The sequence below is a fragment of the Channa argus genome, chromosome 12 (genome assembly GCF_033026475.1).
Source record: "Channa argus isolate prfri chromosome 12, Channa argus male v1.0, whole genome shotgun sequence".
In the NCBI taxonomy this organism is placed as follows: Eukaryota; Metazoa; Chordata; class Actinopteri; order Anabantiformes; family Channidae; genus Channa; species Channa argus.
The window spans coordinates 5,940,618-5,962,166 of NC_090208.1; the positions used below are offsets into that span (position 1 = coordinate 5,940,618).

Consider the following 21,549-nt stretch of genomic DNA (forward strand, 5'->3'; position numbering starts at 1 on the left):
TGCTGCCCCCTGATGGCTGCTTCCTGTCACTGCTTAGTCTCACCGTTTAAAATATTGTGATGAATTTAAATCAAATTCATATTTTCTTTTATCTACAACCACAATGTCTATGAGACAAACACACCACTCTCTGCTTCATGTTGTACTTGTATAATTCTGGTGTATTACTTTAACTGTAACTTGGTAACCACATGTACCTACAATCAGCATTTAGATACACACTGTACATACAGGACACAGAGGTGCCTCTGAATGTCCCTGTCTGATTCCATCACCTGAACTCTATGTAAGTCTGCTTTCTCATTCAACTTGTATTGTCCATCACGGGATTCTGTCTGCCCGATTCCTGTTTTTGTCTTCAAACTTGTCACATATTCAGTTAAATTGTACTCAAGTAAAACCACTGAACTATTCCTGCCATAAAAACTGCACACGCTGACTAAACATAAACCAGACCCACATGTGGACAGGTATGTTTGTGCCTGCTGTGAGGAGGGTTATTGGTCAGTGATTAAAGCTCCTCTGCTGGTGATGTGCGGCCTCCTGCTGGCTGTTTCCAAGCTCTGCTAAGTTTGTTCAGAGCCGACACAGGTCACACTGTGGATTTGGTTTGACAGTGGACAAATTCACCCAATGAGGAACAGGACATGGTGATGAATTCATTAATGGTAAAGAGGTTTAACTGCAATAAGCAATGTTCTGTTCACTTGTTGTCTGTAGAAATGGTTTTAAATTGAACCTATGATTAAAATATGTGCACATAGCACCATGATTATTCATTATGTTAGCATTATGTTATATGGCGTATTAACAGTCTGATGTGGTTTTAATTCATACTTTTGTCTGTGTTTACTTTATGTAGCTCTTAGGTTTGTTTGAGGAAAAGGATAAGGAAAGGAAAGTTTTATCAGACCATCAGTAAGTCTTCAGATTTCTGACAGGAGGCTACATGGATGATGTTTGTGTCTGATGGGTCTACTTAAATATTTCAAGACCCTGAACAACACCCAACTGCTCCAGTAGTCAAAGATCAGATCACACATTCCAGCTGAATGTGTGTTGCAGGGTTAATTTGATCAGTAGCCTGTTTAAATAAATGTCCCACTGTGTTCACCAGCACATCAGAAAATCATTTAAAGGTTAAATCTACAAGAGGCCATGTTAACACTGATATCTTCTATTTGTCTTGTCAGTTTAATAATAGAACTAGTTATAAGTAGGGAAGTCTGAGTCCTGGAGAGAGAGAGATTTGAAGGATTCAACATTGGGCTGTGAGGTGTTTGGACAAACGAAGCTTTCTGGAGCTTTAACAATGAAGCAAGTGCTGAAAATGGTTCATTATCTGAAATATGTGATGCAGAAAAAAGTCGACATCTACTGCTCATCCCCTGGTATTGTGATTGTACGGATGAATTAAATCAGACCATGATAAAACTGTTCATGTACAGTATATACTCGCTTTATTAAGTACTGTACAACTTCATGCAATCCCAGCAGCTCTGCCATGAATTCTACTTTAACAGAGTTATAATTTCTTAGTTTATAATTTTAAACTCTCAAAGAGGTGATAACTCTCCTTCCATCCATTATCTGTACCCACGTATTCTGTACAGATTCATGAAGGGCTGGAGCCTGTTCCTGTTGTACTAGGTTGCATTAACATTAGCATGTTAATCGAATTGAAGACACAACTGAACAGAATTAACACTATCGGGTGAGGTTTCCTTTATTTACCTTAGTTGTAGTAGGGAAGCAATGAATCACTATGAAGCAAATGTTTTGAAAATGATTTATAGTTTTGAAGCATTTGACACAGTTAAAAATCATAAATGATGAAACAGTCAGATACCTGCTGTTTTTAAGCTGTGTTTTATTTTAACTATATTATAAAATTAGATCACTTTTAAATAAACTTTTCATGAACAGAATGAGAAGTAGATCTGTCTTGGTCTCGGTGTTAACATCCCACCACCTACCAATGTAGATGAGACACCTGACTGCTTTATAAAGGAAGCTCACAAACACTTCGTGACAGCTGTGATTTAGTGTGAGTAGCTTATAACTGTTGTACCATGTGTTTTGTTTGCTAGGACTGTAACTACTGATTGAACATCTGTTAAGACTTTTTCTAGATCTGCTTTGACTTTGAGACTCCTGTTGTATTGGTTTTGTCTTTACCTTAAATACACACAGTTTTTTTTTTTTATATGGTTGGAGATTAGCTTTGCCTGTTGTGCCCGATTTTGTTTGCCATACTGTTTTCTTTTCGGTAGACTTATTTTTTTGGAATTGTTCAATTGATGGCTGAAAGGGCAGCATCAAAAACTAGTGTGAGAGTGTGAATGGGTGAATAAGAAGCAACTGTAAAGTACTTTGAGTACTGATGAGGTAAAGAAGCAATATACAAGTGCAGACAGTTCACTGTTTTACCATTAACTCTAGTAGAGATAAATTATGTCCATTCAGTGAAGTCTAGATGTGGATGAACTGATCTGTACAGTGTAAATACAGAACGCCATTAATTGTCACAATTTGGTAAAGGGAACAGACCCAAGTGAAGAAAACGGCAAGAGGGAGGGAACTGATAACAGGTTTAATTGAACAAAAAGGCTAAGGGGTTAACATAAACTCGCTCCTGAGAGGAGGACACGAAAGAAAACAAGACAGGTAGCAAACATGAAACACGAGGATATACAGCAGGGATAACTAAACTGAATCATTAACCGAGCAAACCAAACCTCGGACAGGGAACAGAGTTCAAAAACCAGAGTCCGGAATCCAAAGACAGAAGTCACGAAAACCAGGGTGCAAAGATGGGTTGTTCAGGAGTTAGAGGGTGAGTAAGGCTGGGATCTGAAACCTATACTAAATCTAAATGGATACACGGGTAAAACTAACAAACAGGTAAACACCAAATAAAATACACTGATGAGAAACAAACCACTAAAATGGAATGAACACATGTACGACAAAAAACTAATAAACGGGAGCACATCAAACTAAAAGGAAATGGGTATGAAACAAACAACTAAAACAAATGAACAGCCGAGGAAAGTCAAAGGAAACTAATCAAACAGGGATATACCAAACAAACGAGAAACAGATCGACATAAACTACTAAACAGTACATTACCAAACCTCAGACCAAATGACATAGAAACACAGGGTCCAAGATACATAAAGTCTGGTTTCCCAAGAGTTCAGAGAGTCGACAATAATGACAGTAACAACGATGGCAATGACAACAAGGATCTGACAGGGGAGAGCAGGGAAGACTGAACCTAAATAGAGGAGGGGACAGGTGCAAACAATGAGGGACAATGACGGTAAAGCTGGGCAAAAGAACCAGGGACAGGAAGTAATGAGAAGGGGCCACAAAATAAAAGTCCAGAAACAGGAAGTGCACTGTAACATTAATGCTGTCACAGTCTGAGTGATGAAACATGATGTTTAATGTCAAAGGACACCACACTGTTCATTGTTTGTTGTCTCTTTATAGGAGACAGGATTAAAACTTTGAGTCGACTTCAGAAGGGGAATTCAGTCAGAACACACTTGTCCTGTGTGACTCAGTATTATGATCCCAGGATGCAGCTGTGTCTCATGATTTAATGAAGCAATTTCAGTAAAATATGATTAAACATTGTCTTACTTTACATAATGAATCTTCTCAGTAGTTCACTGACTAAAGAGAAACTCTTCAAGCACAGAGACACTGTTCTGCAGCTTGTTCTATAGAGACATGTTGATGCAGAAACCTGCTAAACACAACAAGATCAGCTGAAGACCTGTCTTTACCCTCCTGACCTGTGACGTAGATCCAGCTGGGTGGAGACTCTCCATGACTGCTGATGTGACACTTGTAGAGGCCTTCATCAGACTTGGTAACATGGTGGATGGTCATGTGACCTGTAGGCTCAGTCCTGATGAGGGAGCCATCTTTATAGAAATCAGCTGGGAGCTTGGAGGGAGGCCTCTTTGTTTGACAGTGCAGAGAGACATCATGTCCCTCCATCACAGGGAGGACAGAACTGAGTTAAAGTCGAATTCATATTTTCTTTTATATACAATCACAATGTCTTGTCTTCAGAAAACACAGCTTCTGGTGTCACAGCTTGTATGAAGTATTTAGGTGAACAGCTGCTATTTTATTCTTTGAAGTTAATAAAGCTTCAAGCCTACAAGACATAAAGGCCTGGATGTCCCACAATTTTTTACTTCTAAACTCAGACAAAACTGAAGTCATAGTATTTGGGCCCAACAATCTCAGAAATATGATGTCCAACCATATTGTTACTCTAGATGGCATAAGTCTGGCATCCAGTACTACTGCAAGGAACCTTGGAGTTATTTTTGATCAGGATTTGTCCTTTAACTCACATATAAAACAAATCTCTAGAACAGCCTTCTTCCACTTACGGAACATTGCCAAAATTAGGAGCATCCTGTCTCAAAGTGATGCAGAAAAACTGGTCCATGCATTTGTTACTTCTAGGTTGGACTACTGTAATTCCCTACTTTCAGGATGCCCCAGTAACTAAAGAGCCTGCAATTAATCCAAAATGCTGCAGCAAGAGTGCTGACTGGAACTAGCAAGAGAGATCATATTTCACCTTCAATAGCTTCTCTCCATTGGCTTCCTATTAAATTTAGAATAGAATTTAAAACCCTGCTTCTTACATATAAAGCTCTGAATGGTCAGGCTCCATCATATATAGAAGACCTCATAGCACCATATCATCCCAGTAGACCACTTCGCTCTCAGAATGCAGGCCTACTTGTGGTTCCCAGAATTTCCAAAAGTAGAATGGGAGGTAGAGCCTTTAGCTATCAAGCTCCTCTGCTGTGGAACCAGCTCCCAGTTCAGATTCGGGAAGCAGACACCCTCTCTACTTTTAAGTCTAAGCTTAAAACCTTCCTTTTTAATAAAGCATATAGTTAGTTATAGTTATGCTGCCATAGGCTTAGACTGCTGGGGGACCCACCCCCCAATGCACTGAGCTCCTTTCCTCCTCTTGACCATCTCTCCTCTCCTCTCACCCCACAATTGTCACCACTGTATGTCCTTAACTCTGTGTGTTCTCTCCTGTAGTTGTCTTTGTCCTTCTCTGTCCCCCTCTGTCTGTCCCTTTCTGCAGGTGTCCCCCGGCTTTGAAGCTGTGTGTCTTCCAGTGTGCAGCTACTGGTCCTACCAACCTGCCCGATGTTTTGTTGTAGCTTTTTGTTGCTTTGTTCTTTTCTCTCTCCACTTTCCACTCACCCCAACCGGTAGAGGCAGATGGCCGTCCACCCTGAGCCTGGTTCTGCTGGAGGTTTCTTCCGTTAAAGGGAGTTTTTCCTCTCCACTGTTGCCTATGGCTTGTTCAAGGGGAATTGTTGGGTTCTCTTTATACATCTTTATAATCTTGACTTTATTCTGTAAAGTGCCCTGAGATGACTTTGTTGTGAATTGGCATTATATATAAATAAAGTTGAATTGAATTGAATTGAATTGAATTGAATTGAAGTACAGAGTAGAAAACTGCAATGATGGTTTCTGTTACTGAGTCACTGAACAGTGTAAAAGATGATTTTCTCTCTAAAATGTGTCTGAAGCTGTCAACATACGAAGATCATCAACATCTCATGTTTATGATTAAGAAAGATAATTTTTTCTAATCATCCATTTCAACTTTTCAGTCCTTTATTAATTCAAGATTCAAATTGTGATAGAAGAAGTTTACTGACCCTGGTTTGTTGAGCAGCACAGCAGTAAAGAAACAACTAAAGAGAAAGAAAAGCTGAGGTTAGTGTGAGTTTAACACACAATTCTATACAAAAATACACAAACCTACAAATACAGAAAACATGTTTCATCATTATAAACACACATTTTATCCATATACATATTTGTCACAATCCCTGTGTCAGTTTTGTCCTTTCTTCCTGTCTCCTGCTTTTTTTTTTTTTTAGCAAAGGTGAAGAAGGTGCAGGACTTTAAGTACTTAGGGTCAACGGTCCAGAGCAACGGTGAGTGTGGAAAAGAGGTGAAGAGGCGAGTGCAAGCAGGTTGGAACGGGTGGAGAAAAGTGTCAGGTGTGTTGTGTGATAAAAGAGAATCAGCAAGAATGAAAGGAAAGATGTTCAAGACGGTGGTGAGACCAGAGATGTTGTTCGGCTTAGAGACAGTGGCACTGAAGAAAAGACAGGAGGCAGAGCTGGAGGTAGCAGAGCTTAAGATGTTGAGGTTCTATTTGGGAGAGACGGGGATGGACAGGATCAGGAGTGAGGACATCAGAGGGACAGCTCATGTTAGATGTGTTGGAGATAAAGTCAGATTGAGGTGGTTTGGACATGTTCAGAGGAGAAACTGTGAATATATCGGTAGAAGGATGCTGAGGTTGGAGCTACCAGGCAGGAGGTCTAGAGGAAGAGCAAAGAGGAGATTTATGGATGTAGTGAGAGAGGACATGAAGTTAGTTGGTGTGAGAGAAGAGGATGCAGAGGACAGAGTTAGATGGAGGCACATGATTCACTGTGGCAACTCCTGAAAGGGAACAGACCAAAGGAAAGAAGAAGAAGAAGAAGCAGCTTTTTTATCTCTCACTGAACAATAATTGATCTTCTGATACTGTGATCTTTGTAAAAACACTGACGCAGTAACACTTCTATACACAGCCTATTTAACCACGGTTTGATACTGAAGCTCCTCTTTGATCTAAATAACTATTTAAATTCTGACACTTTTACTAAGTGCTGCTGTCATGTTTCTTACTAAATGGTAAATGGTCTGTACATATATAGGACTTTTCTACCTAGTACCACAATGTTACTTACTCAGCAATATTCTGCTGGAAACTTGAGGCAAAGACACTATTACACAATCACTATTACTATTCAGCCACAACATTAACAACTGTCTTAATGATGTGATGGAGGACAAGGGTCAACATTTCCACTGTGATCAGCCTGTAAACAAAGGTTAAAACAAGCTCACAGATTCTCTACTTACAGATCAAACACTGTAGAACTGTTTCCTCCATTGTCCAGTTCAATGATGTGTGTTCAACTTGTTTGTTAGAGAGAACAAATAAAGTCCACCCTCTTCCTCTGAGTAGTTTTCTCTGCAGTAGTTTCTATGCAGAGTGGTGTCTGTTTTTGTCTAAAGATGCCAATATGACAGTAAAGAGACTAAAATTACTTTTTGTGTAACATTAAAAAGCTTTGACTGCTTTGCTTTCAAAGGTTTTTCTATCAATATATTAAAATCAGTAAGAATATTGTTTCTATTTCCTCATCAAAACCAATGACAAGATTAATTAACAGATTAAAAATTTAACAAATATATATTTTTCAACCTCACAGCAGTAATGCAGACATTGTACTGAATGTTTGGAGAATCAAAGCCAAAAGGCAAAACTTTCAATTTACCAGTCAGTTCATGTTCTCAATGTTATGGTCCTGACCTCGTATATGACCTTGTCATATGATGGTTGATGATAGACAATTTGTGGTTCAGACAGTAAAAATTGAAATTGAAATTTTCATCTGTATGTGACTTTTTTTCTGAAGATATGCTCCATACAGAGTTACTACATTAACCCCTGACAAGGGCTAGAGGCAAGTTGATTTTTAATTTGGTGGGTAAATGTCAGATTCTCCTTCACACTGGCAATTAAAATAGTTCCAGTGCTGTGTTTTAAAGCATGTTACAGTTTGACACTAACACAACATTATAGAGTAACTAAAGGCCTCGACCTGAGCCTGACTCCATCCACTGCATCATTTTGAAAAATGCCAGTGAGCATGTGTCTGAGAAGCGGAGAAGATAGGGGCTGAGATGAGCTGAGAGGAGCTTACAGGGGGTGAGAGGGGGTGGGGGGTGGATCTACAGGAAAGGAATTGAGTGGGTGACATGGCCAGAGAAAAAGTGACAGAATCACTGGGCAGTTAGGGCACAGAGGGACCTTTTGAGGGGCAGAAGTTTGCCCTTCAGAAACCCCTGAAGTAGGAACAGCCCACAGTGGCCCAGTAGGTTTTTTTATGGCTGCTCGTCTTTATGCCCCTCTTAGATCCTTGACCAGCTAAAAGTCTGCTGCTGGTTTCCCCATGTTGGAAATCTATGCAGTCCAAAAGCCCGACTCTGTCCACAATCTGCATTAGAGTCTAGACATATTCTGTAGCAGGGGATGGAGAGATAGTGGATGGTCGGTGATGAATGCTGCCACCACAGCAGCCTAATAACCAAAATCAACTGCAGTAGCTCAATTTCAAACAGTAGAGGGCCTGTTTACCTTTATAACTCAAGATGTACAATTCAAATACTCTGCATGTCAAGATTTATTTGCTCTGTAATGACCTGCCAATCAACAATAAGTGTTTGAACAAATGTTTTTTATCATCACACTAATCAAATTAAACAGCTGATTGGATTTTGAACTGTGGATGTTAGCTGTGGTCAATATTTTCACAGTTCTCTCCTTAAGTAAAAGAATTATTTACTTTTGTTGGTGTGTTTTACATGAACAGTGACACCACACAGCATCTGCTTCTGCTGATTAGAAGTATGTTGAAACCGAGAGACGGTACAAACTGGAGGTCGTTGATGGTTTGGAGATCGAGACTTCTTGAGTTGAGTCCTGGATTTACATTTTTAGACTAATTCAAATGTGAATTTAATTATCAATGAGAGAAATGTTTGAATTGAATTTTGCCCTCTTTGCTAATAACATGATTCAAAATATTACTGCATAAATATATACAGTATTTTACATTAAAAGGTTGTTCTTCTCCATCATCAACCGATTGAGCTGCTGCTTTATTTCCTGATGTGGAAAAACACAGTTTTCATGGAGCTGCAGATACCAGCTGTCAACAACAACTACACAGGATTGTGAGGAGAAAAGAAGTTTCCAATCAGAGCTGAGTCTGTCAGTGACTCATGAGGAACTAGGGAGCAGAGCTGAGTGTGTGAAGAGAGTAGATCAGCAGGCGTGAAAGCAGAATGAAAGTCAAGCTGCTTCTCTTTCCTCAGAAGTGATCTGTATTCCAGACCCACTTCACCCAAATCACTACAACTCTGAGAATCACTGAGGACAGAGTCAGTGTTTCAGTGAGACCAGAACCATGTTGATGAGACCTTCTCAGTCTTAGTGAAGTCACAAAGATGTTGGTGAATCTGCGGCATTCAAAGTCCTGTTTTATCACTTTGTGACAGTTTCGAAGACAAACTCATTGTCTTCTACAAATACCCATCACTCTGGGTCACCAGGACAAATGGCTTCAAGAGCTGATGAAGAAAACAAAGTAGAGACCATGACCTCTGTTAACTACGAGCTCACTCAGACTGTTATGGCCCTGGGACACTTCACATTTGGAGTCCTGACCTCTGTCCACAACAACATAAAACTACCATGTTAATGTGTCTGATGAGTGTTTTAAATTAATTTTGTGAACAGTAATGTGTTTGAGTGTGTGGCTGCTGTGAGCCAGTCCCTGTTTGTTTTTCTCGGCTTGTTATCAACTTTAATCTGATCCCTGTTCTCCCTTCCTGTTCCAGGCATTAAAGCTGTAATAAGTGGTATTTTGCACATTTTCTAATAAAACCAAACTGTTCTCCTGATATCAAAATCCGAATCAGAAAACTGTTTATTACAGTTAAGAACACTTAACAGTACTAGGAATTTGTCTTGGTGTCAGGTGCAAACACATAATCTAGAATCTAAAGTTAGATTGCAAAGTAGTGATAAACAACAATTATAAAGTATTTACATAGAGACAGAATAAAATACAATAATAAAAATTAAATTACAAGCCATGTACAGAAAGTGAGTGTGCAATGAGAGGAAGTACAGGTTGAAAAAACGAGAGTGACTGTCCATGAGTAGGGGGGTTATCTGGGGGGGATTTGGGTGCTGTGCAGCAGACTGACTGCAGTGGGAAAGAAACTGTTCTTGTGACATGAGGTCTTGTTCTTGATAGACTGGAGCCTCCTACCAGAGGGAAGGGGCTGAAACAGTGTGTGTCTAGGATGAGAGGGGTCGGCTGCAATCCTGGCTGCCCTTCTTTGGGTCCTGGAGACATACAGCTCCTGGAGAGGTGGGAGGCTGCAGCCAATAACCTTCTCAGCTTAATGGATGATGCACTGCAGCTTGGCCTTGTCCCTGGCTGTAGCGGCAGTAAACCAGACTGTGATGGAGGATGTGACAATGGATTTGATGATGGCAGTGTAGAAGTTTTAGCACAATGATCCCACGATGGTGGACTTTGGTGGCTACCAAAGTCTGCACGCTCAGCTGACTCTCTCCCAGTATTAAAAAAACTGCTGAAAACAGAACTCTTCCGCACTTAGATGTATTAAAAAAAACTTTGATAGGACTTTACATTGATGTTTTCTCCTTGACTTAGATTCTTGCTGCCTTGTACCTCAGTTGTAAGTCGCTTCGGATAAAAGTGTCTGATAAATGACTAAATGTAAATGTAAGTTCAGCACCATCTTCATTGAGGTAAAACTTCTTTATCTGCCTCAATAAGCACAGCCTCTGCTGAGCCTTCTTGGTGAGGGAGCTGATATTCTGCTCTCTCTTGAGCTCTTGGGTGATCGTGGTGCCCAGGCAGTGGAAGGACTTGACAGGGGTCACTGGAGTGTTGCAGAGGGTGACAGGGGGGAGGGGGGCTGGGTCTTTCCTGAAATCCACTATCATCTCCACTGTCTTGAGAGCGTTGAGCTCCAGGTTGTTCATGCTGCACCATGATAGCAGACGGTCAACCTCACTCCTGTAGGCCAACTCGTCTACACCAGAGATGAAGTCGATGAGAGTGTGTCAACTGCAAATTTCAGGAGTTTGACAGACTGGTGTTTAGATGTGCAGCTGTTGGTATAAAGGGAGAATAACAGAGGAGATATGACACAGCCTTGGGGGGATCCAGTGCTGATTGGGTCATTGGGTCAGAGATGTACTTTCCCAGCCTTATGAACTGCCGCCTGTCTGTCAGGAAGTCCGCAACCCATCTCTACATGGTGTCAGGCACGTTTAGCCGAGCTTGTCTCGGAGCAGAGCTTGAGCGATTGTATTGAAAGCACAGCTGAAGTCCACAAACGGTATGCTGACGTAGGATCCTGCATCCAGATGCTGGAGGATGAAGTTGAGGACCATGTTCACAGTGTCGTCTACAGATCTGTTGCCTCTGTAGACGTGGTGCTGAAAGGACTTCATGACCACAGATGTCAGGGCAAATGGTCTGTAATCATTAAGTCCAATGATCCTTTTTAAGGGCTGGTACGATGGCTGAGGTCTTAAAGCAGACTGGCACACGGCAGATCTCCAGGGAGGTGTTAAAGAACATCCCAGACAACTGATTGGCACAGTACCTTAGGGTGGAGAGGAGACAGAGTCCAGGTCCGCAGCTTTACAACAGGGAACTGGACAACCACAAACTTCTCAATTTTAGCTGACACATCTCAACACAACAGTAAATGAAAACACAGATTTCATTTACTAGAATTGCTGAGGAATTTCTGGACATTCTCAATAGATTCCAAAGGTTCAAAGCCCCATATCTAAAATCCATAATACAAAATGTGAATATCTATATGGTCAAACAGAAACAGAGTGTGGTGGTAGCTGAGTTAATTCCTATGAACAAACCTTAGTTAGTCAGGAGAGCATGACCTTCTTACTTTGGCTTTGCTAGATGAATTGTTTTCAGTGCCCCCTGATCATAAGCTCATTTGAAAAAATTTTTTTCTTTGTGTTTTTACTTATTTTGCAAGTACTAGATTACGTACGTACGTTATCCTGCACTTTTTTAGTTTTTGCTCATTGTCTCTGTGTAAAGTTAAAATAAAGTTAAATAAAAAAACCTCCTACTCATTTTACGCCCTTGTCGTAAAGTGATTCCACCCAAACTCCACCCTTTGATCGACTGCACTTAGCGGGACTTTACAGCTGCTCGGTTTAATGTGAAGCTTCGTGTGTTTTTCTCCTGTAAAACATCGGAACTTTCTGGAATCATGTTATCGTTACTATCATCGGATTAACGTGAACCAGATGAGAGAAAATGGTTTCTGGAACATCTGCTTCACTCTGTTGGATTTTACTTTCTGTTTGTTTCTCGGTTTCTTGTGAAGGTGAGCTCTCACTGTTTTTACTACTTTAAGTCCAGCGGTTTGTGTACTGCAGTAACTTGTATTGTACTGTAACTGTGTACTGCAGTAACTTGTATTGTACTGTAACTGTGTACTGCAGTAACTTGTATTGTACTGTAACTGTGTACTGCAGTAACTTGTATTGTACTGTAGTACATGTTGTCTTGTACAGTTAGTGACGCTGCTGGGATTTTTTTATTTACTCGTGACCACGTTAACTAGTGACCGACTTCCGAATGAGTCCGTGTTTACGGCAGCTGTTGAAACCAGGAAGACAACACTTCAGTCGTCCTCGTCAGATTGTCTGTTGTTATTGAAAAACTTGTTTGCAGTAAACGTTAGAATCAATATCATTGACCGTAAATAAAGAAGCTGTTGGACAATAGAAAAGAGCAGTGAGTGTCTCTTGTCTCGCCACTCTCAGCATTTGGACAGTGGACATCTTCAGCTCCTACAGAGCTCAGCCAGCTGTTTCTCTGCTACAGTCACATCAGCTTGTGTCCCTGTGGAAACTGTCTTAACAAACTAAAGTAGCTGTTCCTGTAAATTCATGTCATTGTAGTGTTTGCTCACACAGTCTGAAACAGGACCAACACATTAGGCCGTTTATTAAAGGCAACTAGTGATTTTTTTTAAAAATGTATTTGGCAGATAGGAACTAAACAGTAAGTTGCCTAAAGAACGAAGACAAACATCAGACCCACTGCTGATGAAACGTGTAATAATCAACTCCACCATCATCAGGCCTGGATCTCCCAGTTTTTTTTTCCCAAATCTTCTAAAATACTTGTTCTACTGTGGCTAATTGCTGACAGCTAATCAACAGTTTAAATTTATTATCAAAACCTACATCTTGCATTAGTTCAGAGTAAAGAGGAAATGGTGAAACTTCACTGAGATTAATAAATTAAATCACCCTCACACACACAGAATCAGTCTTCTGTGTTGCTGATTTAAGCACATAAATACAAATGAATGAAGGCAGCATCTGCAGTGTAACTATTGAAATACAGAGGACTAGTAACAGGAAGGTCAGTTCTTTGTCTGCTTCAGTTTACAGGTACCAGACCTGTAAAGTATTTTACAAACCCAATTCAAAAAAGTTGAGATGAGGTGTAAAACAGAAATAAAAACAGAATGCAATGATTTTCATCAACACATATTTAATTCACAGTAAAACATAAACAACATATCAGATGTTAAAACTGCTTAGGAATATAATGGCTCATTTTGAATTTTATGGCAGAAAAACATCTCAAAAAAGTTGGAACAGGGCAACAAAAGGCTGGAAAAGTAGTTTCTGCAAATAAAAAAACAAATGGTGTAACATTTAACAACCAGTAAACAGGTCAGATGGATACAAAAGAAGCATTTCAGGGAGGCAGAGCCTCTCAAATGTAAAGTAAAAGATTGTGGAACAATTTCAGAAAAATGTTCCTCGACGTTAAATTGGAAGACATTTTAAAGATCCCACCAAATACAGTATATCATATCATCAAAAGATTCAGAGGATCAGGAGGAATCTCTGTGCACAGAGGACAAGGCCGAAGGTCAAAACTTGATGTGCGTGATTTTCAGGGCCTCAGGTGGCACTGAATTAAAAACAGGCATAATTCACCAATAGAAAACATTTAACGCATCATAAAATGAAAAATCTGCCAACAAAGTCTCAGGACTGTTGAGCAGCTAGAATCCTGCATCAGACATCAACTGGTCTCCTCACTTCCCAGATGTTTGCAGACAGTTGTTAAAAGAAGAGGAGATGCTACATCAAACATTGACCTGTTCCAACTTTTTTTTTTTAGATGTGTTGCTGCCATCAAATTCAAAATGAGCTAATATTTTCCATGAAATGGTAAAATATCTCAGTTTTAACATATGATATGTTGTTTATGTTCTATTATGAATAAAATATGGATTGATGTGATTTGCAGATCATTGAATTCTGTTTTATTTAGGTTTTACACATCCCAACACGTCCCAACTTTTTTGGAACTTGGCTTTGTAGTATTTTGACATTTGTTACTACAGAATTTAGCAAACCTGTCAATCCACAAAAGTGCAGGTCACATTACTGTGATGTGTTTTTTAGGTGGAAATTAAACCATATGCATCCTCAATATTAAAGCAGCCAGATGCTAAAAATGAATAATGCATTAAATCTTAATAATTTAATGTTCTTATTGTGTTGATCTTTCTTGGGTAATTTTACAGTAAATGTACAAACAAAGCAGATATTAAAAAATCCTCTTTGTAGCCAGTGTTTGGGATAATGCGTAATCAAAATAACACATTATCAAACTTATGCATCACGTAGTGTGTATAACACTTTAGAATATTATACCTCATGCAGCAATGTTTGATAAAACAAAATTTAGAATGCTCTCAAACAAATACCTCTAACATCTAATAACTAAACAAAAGATAAAAAGAATAAAAATAAAACATGGAGTAAAAGTGGGGAAACAAATTGGAATTGTCGTGGCAAAAACTATAAGGCAGGTTAAGGAGGCAAAAAGCAGCTCACAGTCTTGGTTATGGTGAGTTTAATCAGCAAAATAGAGAAACATGCAGAACAGAACAGAACTACACTCATGAGTGGGTCAATCAGATTGAGAAGGTTATGACTTTGTTTTAACCAGTCAGCTCAGCAGCTGAATTTACATAAAAGCACAATGAATGACTCAATGCAAATCAACCTTACAGAACATACACACAGTGGTCAGGAATCTAATTAGCAAGTATCTGAGACCACTGGTCTCCTATGTGTTCCCTGCTGGGACAGCTTCCTGATGAAGATCTGGTCTAAAGACAGTAGGTCTGTTGAGGTGTGAATGTAGCCTTTGGTCACCATAAACAGGCATTTTGCACTTGAAGGATAATTTCTCTCACAGGAATAAGACAATAAACTCATACTACATGCACATAACACCAGATTAAAAATCAGTTACAGTGTGTTGAGGATTTGATTGGCTGTAGGAAAAAAGCTGTTAATAAGTCTGATGGTTCGTGCTCTTATGGACCTGTACCACCTTTCTGAGGGCAGACGTTTGAATAGGTGATATCCAGGGTGTGTGTGTGTCTTTGATAATATTTAATGCTCTGGTGTGATGACGGTTGTTTGCCAGTTCCTGTAAAGAAGTGAGGGAACAGATGATGATGTTCTGTGTTAGTGATTTTCTGCAGGGCTTTTTATCTGCTGCTGAGCAGCTTTCATACCATACAATGAGGCAGGATGTTGGGATGCTGTCAATAGCAGAACCATTAAACTCCAGCAGTTCTATTATTCTTAGCAGTTCAATTCTATTACTCATCAATGTTCCTTCAGTCCTGTATCCATTATAATAAACACATAGTAGGCTGGACTCTGACTCTGTCAGCTTCTGTTTATGTGTATCCACAGCTGTGGACTTGTAAAACCTTTTTTTTTCATTTTCAAAAAAAACACAACACTGAATCCTGACAAACAGCATTTTCTTCTTGTGTAAACCATCAAATGTGTCAGTGTTTTCTGAAATGTATTGTACTTTACACTGAAAGGAGATGAGTCACAGTGACATACAGCCTAACTATTATGATAACTTCTTTAATAAAAGCCAGAATTGAAATAATATCTGTGTTCCAAACATGAGTATGATGAACACACACAGCTAAGGACTGATGACGTCGGAGTAAATGTTGAACATTTCCTCTCAGATTGTGAATGAAAATTGATGCTTTGCATTTCATTCTTTTATGACCAAGTACAAATTTCATTCTGACACTGAGCACATTTACAAGTAAGTAGCAAACATCAGGGGCATCGTGGGGTTTAGTGACCCTGTGGTTTGTAGACAGCTGCTCTACCAGCTGAGTCACATTGATTAGACTTTCAGACCAACAGAAAAAGTTCTGCTTGAACTGAAATCCATGTTGCACATTGAATAATTTAACATGTCTGTTTCAGTTTATGTCTGACAGCCCCTCACTCTGATTAACTGCTGGGGAAGTGAGGAACTGTACATTAACTGTTTTACCTCTCTGCTCTTTTTCTGCTCCTCTTTACTTCAGGTTTGTTAATCACAGCTGAACCTGGAGATACTGTCACTCTGCCATGTCAAGCTCCCAGAAACACCAATGTCCAAGTTGTACAGTGGATCAGACGTGACCTGAACAATCCTACTGTCTGTTTTTACCGGGACGGCAAGTGTGAGAACAGTCATCCTTCATTTAAGGGCCGAGTGCAGTTGAATCGTGATCGGGTGAAGAATGGAGATGTGTCTTTGATTCTGAAGAATGTGATGATTAGTGACAGTGGAGCATACGAGTGTCGTGTTATACAGGGAGAATCAAAACGCAGAAAGAGAGATGTTCATTTGGATGATGGTGATCTTATCAAGCCCATCGTTTACCTGACAGTCGGCAACTCAGGTAAGTGCATGTGTGTGCGTGTGTGTGTGTGTCTGTGTGTGTGTGGATCAGAGGTGAAGCTGCTTCCTGGTTGTTGATGTGAGAGTGAACCATCACAGATCAGATGTTTGTGTTTTCTAAAGATGTTGCTGATGAGACTTTGTAGCAAACAGCTGCTATGAGTGATGGGATCAAAGTGCAGTAGATAATGTCTGACAGGAGTTTGAAGAGGACACGTCACAGCCCGAGCAGTTCTTATGTTCTCGGCAGTTTAATTCTATTCCTCATCAATGTTTCTTCAGTCCTGTATCCATTATAATAAACACATAGTAGGCTGGACTTGTAAAACCTTTAATCCATTTGGGAAACTCAACGGATACTTTTACTTTTTTATTTCATATGCAAAAATCCACAACACTTAAACTTGTTAAATTTGTTTGATTATCAAGGAAACCAAGCCAAAAATGATTCAAACATACTTTCATATTTGTAAATGCGCCATTATACTTGGGAAAATAATGACAATGTTGATGGCCAGACGTGAGACAGAAGTTGAATAAAAATAAACTTGAAACAAGACACTGGGGACAAAGTCTCTCAGCTTTTACCAGAACACACCTGAATCCTGACAAACAGCATTTTCTTCTTGTGTAAACCATCAAATATGTCGGAGTTTTCTGAAATGTATTGTACTTTACACTGAAAGGAGATGAGTCACAGTGACATACAGCCTAACTATTATGATAACTTCTTTAATAAAAGCCAGAATTGAAATAATATCTGTGTTCCAAACATGAGTATGATGAACACACACAGCTAAGGACTGATGACGTCGGAGTAAATGTTGAACATTTCATCTCAGTTTTCCTTGAACTGAAATCCATGTTGCACACTGAATAATTTAACATGTCTATTTCAGTTTATGTCTGACAGCCCCTCACTCTGATTAACTGCTGGGGAAGTGAGGAACTGTACATTAACTGTTTTACCTCTCTGCTCTGTTTCTGCTCCTCTTTACTTCAGGTTTGTTAATCACAGCTGAACCTGGAGATACTGTCACTCTGCCATGTCAAGCTCCCAGAAACACCACTGTCCAAGTTGTAGAGTGGATCAGACGTGACCTGAACAATCCTACAGTCTGTTTTTACCGGGACGGCAAGTGTGAGAACAGTCATCCTTCATTTAAGGGCCGAGTGCAGTTGAATCGTGATCGGGTGAAGAATGGAGATGTGTCTTTGACTCTGAAGAACGTGATGATTAGTGACAGTGGAGCATACGAGTGTCATGTTATACAGAGAGAATCAAAACGCAGAAAGAGAGATGTTTATTTGGATGATGGTGATCTTATCAAGCCCATCGTTTACCTGACAGTCGGCAACTCAGGTAAGTGCATGTGTGTGCGTGTGTGTGTGTGTCTGTGTGTGTGTGGATCAGAGGTGAAGCTGCTTCCTGGTTGTTGATGTGAGAGTGAACCATCACAGATCAGATGTTTGTGTTTTCTAAAGATGTTGCTGATGAGACTTTGTAGCAAACAGCTGCTATGAGTGATGGGATCAAAGTGCAGTAGATAATGTCTGACAGGAGTTTGAAGAGGAAATGGATTCATCACCTACCTGACACCTCACATCTCATTCTCTTTTTACAGGGGATGGAGCTAAACCCAAAGAGAATGGAGGAGACAAGAATGGAGATGGAGTCAGACTGGGAATCGGTCTTGGAGCTTTAGTTGTGCTGTTTGTTATTGGTGGTGTTGTGTTTGCATTAAAACGTAAAGGCTTCATAAAGGTTAAGTCAGATGATGACCCTGCTTCAACGTGACCAACAGCAGATCTAAAGTGTCTCAGGTCCATTTTCTCCTGAGTGTTTGTGTCCTGCTGCTGTTAAACAAACAAAACAAAAATCTAAATGTTTTAAGATAATGTGAGAACAAGTCTGCAAAGAAATTCAAATGATTTCTGCATGAGACTGAACAAGAACAGCAGATGAAAATCTAAATTCCTTTATGTTGTACTGAGTAGTAAATTAAGATCAGACTCTGATCAAATATAATAAAAACCCAGTGCACATTGTAAATGTGTCTGATGACTAAATGTAAATATATGCTCAGTGAGGCCACAGATATAATTATTGTAAATCAATTACAGGAGAAAAGAATCAAAATGGCTGAAACTAAAGGTTAAAATGTTGCTTTCATCAGGTGATTTGTTGCATCATCATCATCTGTTAGATTTTTCTGTGCAGCAACATGTGGTAACTTCTACTGAGATAGATTGTTAAGCTTTTTATTACGCTGCTTTCATATGTTTTTATATATGTATTTGATATATTGACCCCTCTTCTGTTTGTGATGATGCTTTTTTTTGTGAGCACAAAATAATACAAGCACATATTTTATTATTAGCAGTAATATAGTGAGTTTTGTTTGCTTTTATTATAAAAATATCTGATGGAAAAACAAGTTTCTCTGAATATTTATGGGCCACTCACAGCAAATGTTAGATGACTAGATGATCACTATAGATTATCTACTGTGGAATGAGCTGGTACATAGACATCAGATACTGAAAACATCATCCTGCTGTGTTGCTGGGTCACAGATTCAAACAGTAATGACAATGAAGACAACACATCCATTAAAAGGTGGATCATCTCCAACAGTACATGAAGTATTTATTCCACATTTGTTCAGTATATTAACGTTAGGAGGAGGTGGAGCAAATAACATCTTGTTGACAGTTTGATCTAAAAGCTAAAACTGCAGAGTAACTTTACATCACAAGTAGAAACTAGCATGAAGTACAAATACTCTTTCAAAGCATCTTATATTTCTGCTTCTGTATAGAGATTATGATCTGAAAGGTGTGTGTGTGTGTGTGTGTGTGTGTGTGTATATATATATATAATATATATATATATATACATAAATTGTTTATCATAAATTATGTGCATGAATTCTGGTCCTTTTTTTAATTAGTTTTTTTTTTTTTTTACTAACAATGACAATAAAGAAAAATATTAAGTAACATTTTACTTTTGTCTGTGTTAAACTCTATGAGGTCATTTTGGACTGTAGTGTTTTTCCTGTTTAACACCAAGTGTTGTAGGAACCAAACAAATGATATGAAAACAAGCTGTTGCTCTTTGGTTTTAATTTTGTCTGAAATTTTTATTTATCTATTGCAGGACAAAGTTCAGCCTGTTTTTTTTTTTTTTTTTTTTTTTTTTATTAGAATGAACTGACCTGATTACTTTGTATAGCTGAACATGATCAATATCTCCACAGATGTACATTTCTAGCTGTGTGTGGATGAATTGAAGATGAAAAGTCCAGTCTCACATTTTTAGATAAAATGTTACATTAACTCATATTTTAGAAAAGTATTGACAATTTGTATTTTTTCTTAGCTCCATTAACATGGAGACGTCTATTTCTTCAATGATTACAGTCAAAATTCTGGAAACATCTGATCCACTGTAAAGTTACATTTATTATCATTGACAAAACTTTATTTTTTTAGTCAGAGATTGTCCTCTGAGAACAGTCCTCTCTTCTTCTTTTCCTTTCGGCTGCTCCCTTTCAGGAGTCGCCACAGCGAATCATGTGCCTCCATCTAACTCTGTCCTCTGCATCCTCTTCACTCACACCAACTAACTTCATGTCCTCCCTCACTACATCCATAAATCTCCTCTTTGGTCTTCCTCTAGACCTCCTGCCTGGCAGCTCCAACCTCAGCATCCTTCTACCGATATATTCACAGTTTCTCCTCTTAACATGTCCAAACCACCTCAATCTGGCCTCTCTGACTTTATCTCCAACACATCTAACATGAACTGTCCCTCTGATGTCCTCATTCCTGATCCTGTCCATCCTCATCTCTCCCAAAGAGAACCTCAACATCTTAAGCTCTGCTACCTCCAGCTCTGCCTCCTGTCTTTTCTTCAGTGCCACTGTCTCTAAGCCGAACAACATTTCTGGTCTCACCACCGTCTTGAACACCTTTCCTTTCATTCTCGCTGATACTCTTTTATCACACAACACACCTGACACTTTTCTCCACCCGTTCCAACCTGCCTGCACTCGCCTCTTCACCTCTTTTCCACACTCACCGTTGCTCTGAACCGTTGACCCTAAGTACTTAAAGTCCTGCACCTTCTTCACCTCTGCTCCCTGTAACCTCACCGTTCCACCTGGGTCCCTCTCATTGACACACATGTATTCTGTCTTACTGTGGCTAACCTCAACATCTTAAGCTCTGCTTATCAGTACTTTATCAGTACTTTTGTTACAGCTGTGACTCTGACCTGTGTTGACATGGTTACCGTTCCTGTCTCTCTCCTCCGTTCTGCCTAATTTGCCTCACTGCTTTCACCTGTTGCCTCCCCTTCATGTATCTCGTTCGCCTGATCCTTGGTGCCAGAACGTCTTCCTGTTTTCTCTGATTGTGTTATCAGCCTCTGTCTCCTGTTTGTCCTGCTTGTTTTTTTCTTCATTCTCCTCTGAATTTTCCCACAGCTTCCTCACCTGGTCTTAGAGTTCTCTTTCCTCTTACAGACGCCGTTAGTTCTCTCTCCTGCTCTGGTTTCTTTCTGAACCAAGCTGCAGAGGATCATTCACTCAGTAAACCCTGTGTTTCTGTTAAGTCCCTGAATCCAGTCATTACTTACATCCTCTCTTCTCTATGTCTCCAGCATGAACCCATTCATCCTGCTCACTCGCCTGCTTCTCCATTATTTCCCTTATTTTTAATGAACTGCGTTTCTGTGTTGTTTCCACTGACACTGACAACTTTACCAGTTGGAATCATGTTTTCTTTACTTACTAAATCTGTGTCTGTGATGAAGCCACTTTTCTATCTGTCACTGAACAAATATTATGTATTGATCTTCTGATGCTGTGATCACTTTTGCTGCCTGCAGTACTTTGTGTTACAGTTAGTGAATTGATGTTTACTGGTTTAAGCAAAGTGTCACAAGTTTAATGTGAATAGTATAGTTAGAGTAGTTAGAGGTTTAGAAAATCAAACCAACCTTTT

General features: G+C 39.4%; 3 protein-coding genes across 9 annotated transcripts in view; 1 reads left to right on the plus strand and 2 right to left on the minus strand.

Annotated features, from left to right (window-relative positions):
- The window catches only part of LOC137137914 (Fc receptor-like protein 5), a 39,749-nt gene extending 32,672 nt beyond the window's left edge, over positions 1-7,077 (minus strand). The window contains exons 1-2 of the mRNA XM_067524737.1: positions 6,992-7,077; positions 5,728-5,763 (exon numbers count right to left, since the gene is read on the minus strand). Coding sequence (XP_067380838.1) covers positions 5,728-5,763; positions 6,992-7,022 — 67 coding nt within the window. The 5' untranslated portion in view covers positions 7,023-7,077. The remainder of the gene's footprint in view (positions 1-5,727; positions 5,764-6,991) is intronic.
- Positions 1-21,549, plus strand: part of LOC137137902 (immunoglobulin superfamily member 3-like) — a 221,794-nt gene that overhangs the window by 69,900 nt on the left and 130,345 nt on the right. For 4 of the 5 annotated variants that reach the window (XM_067524699.1, XM_067524700.1, XM_067524698.1 and 1 more), the window contains 2 exons: positions 16,178-16,537; positions 17,540-17,899. In XM_067524699.1, the coding sequence (XP_067380800.1) occupies positions 16,178-16,537; positions 17,540-17,899 (720 nt within the window). Of the gene's footprint in view, positions 1-16,177; positions 16,538-17,539; positions 17,900-18,161; positions 18,914-21,549 lie in introns of those variants that run through there. The other variant, XM_067524702.1, reaches the window with a different exon arrangement.
- Positions 1-21,549, minus strand: part of LOC137137929 (high affinity immunoglobulin epsilon receptor subunit alpha-like) — a 96,805-nt gene that overhangs the window by 44,764 nt on the left and 30,492 nt on the right. The gene's annotated exons all lie outside the window — the stretch shown is intronic.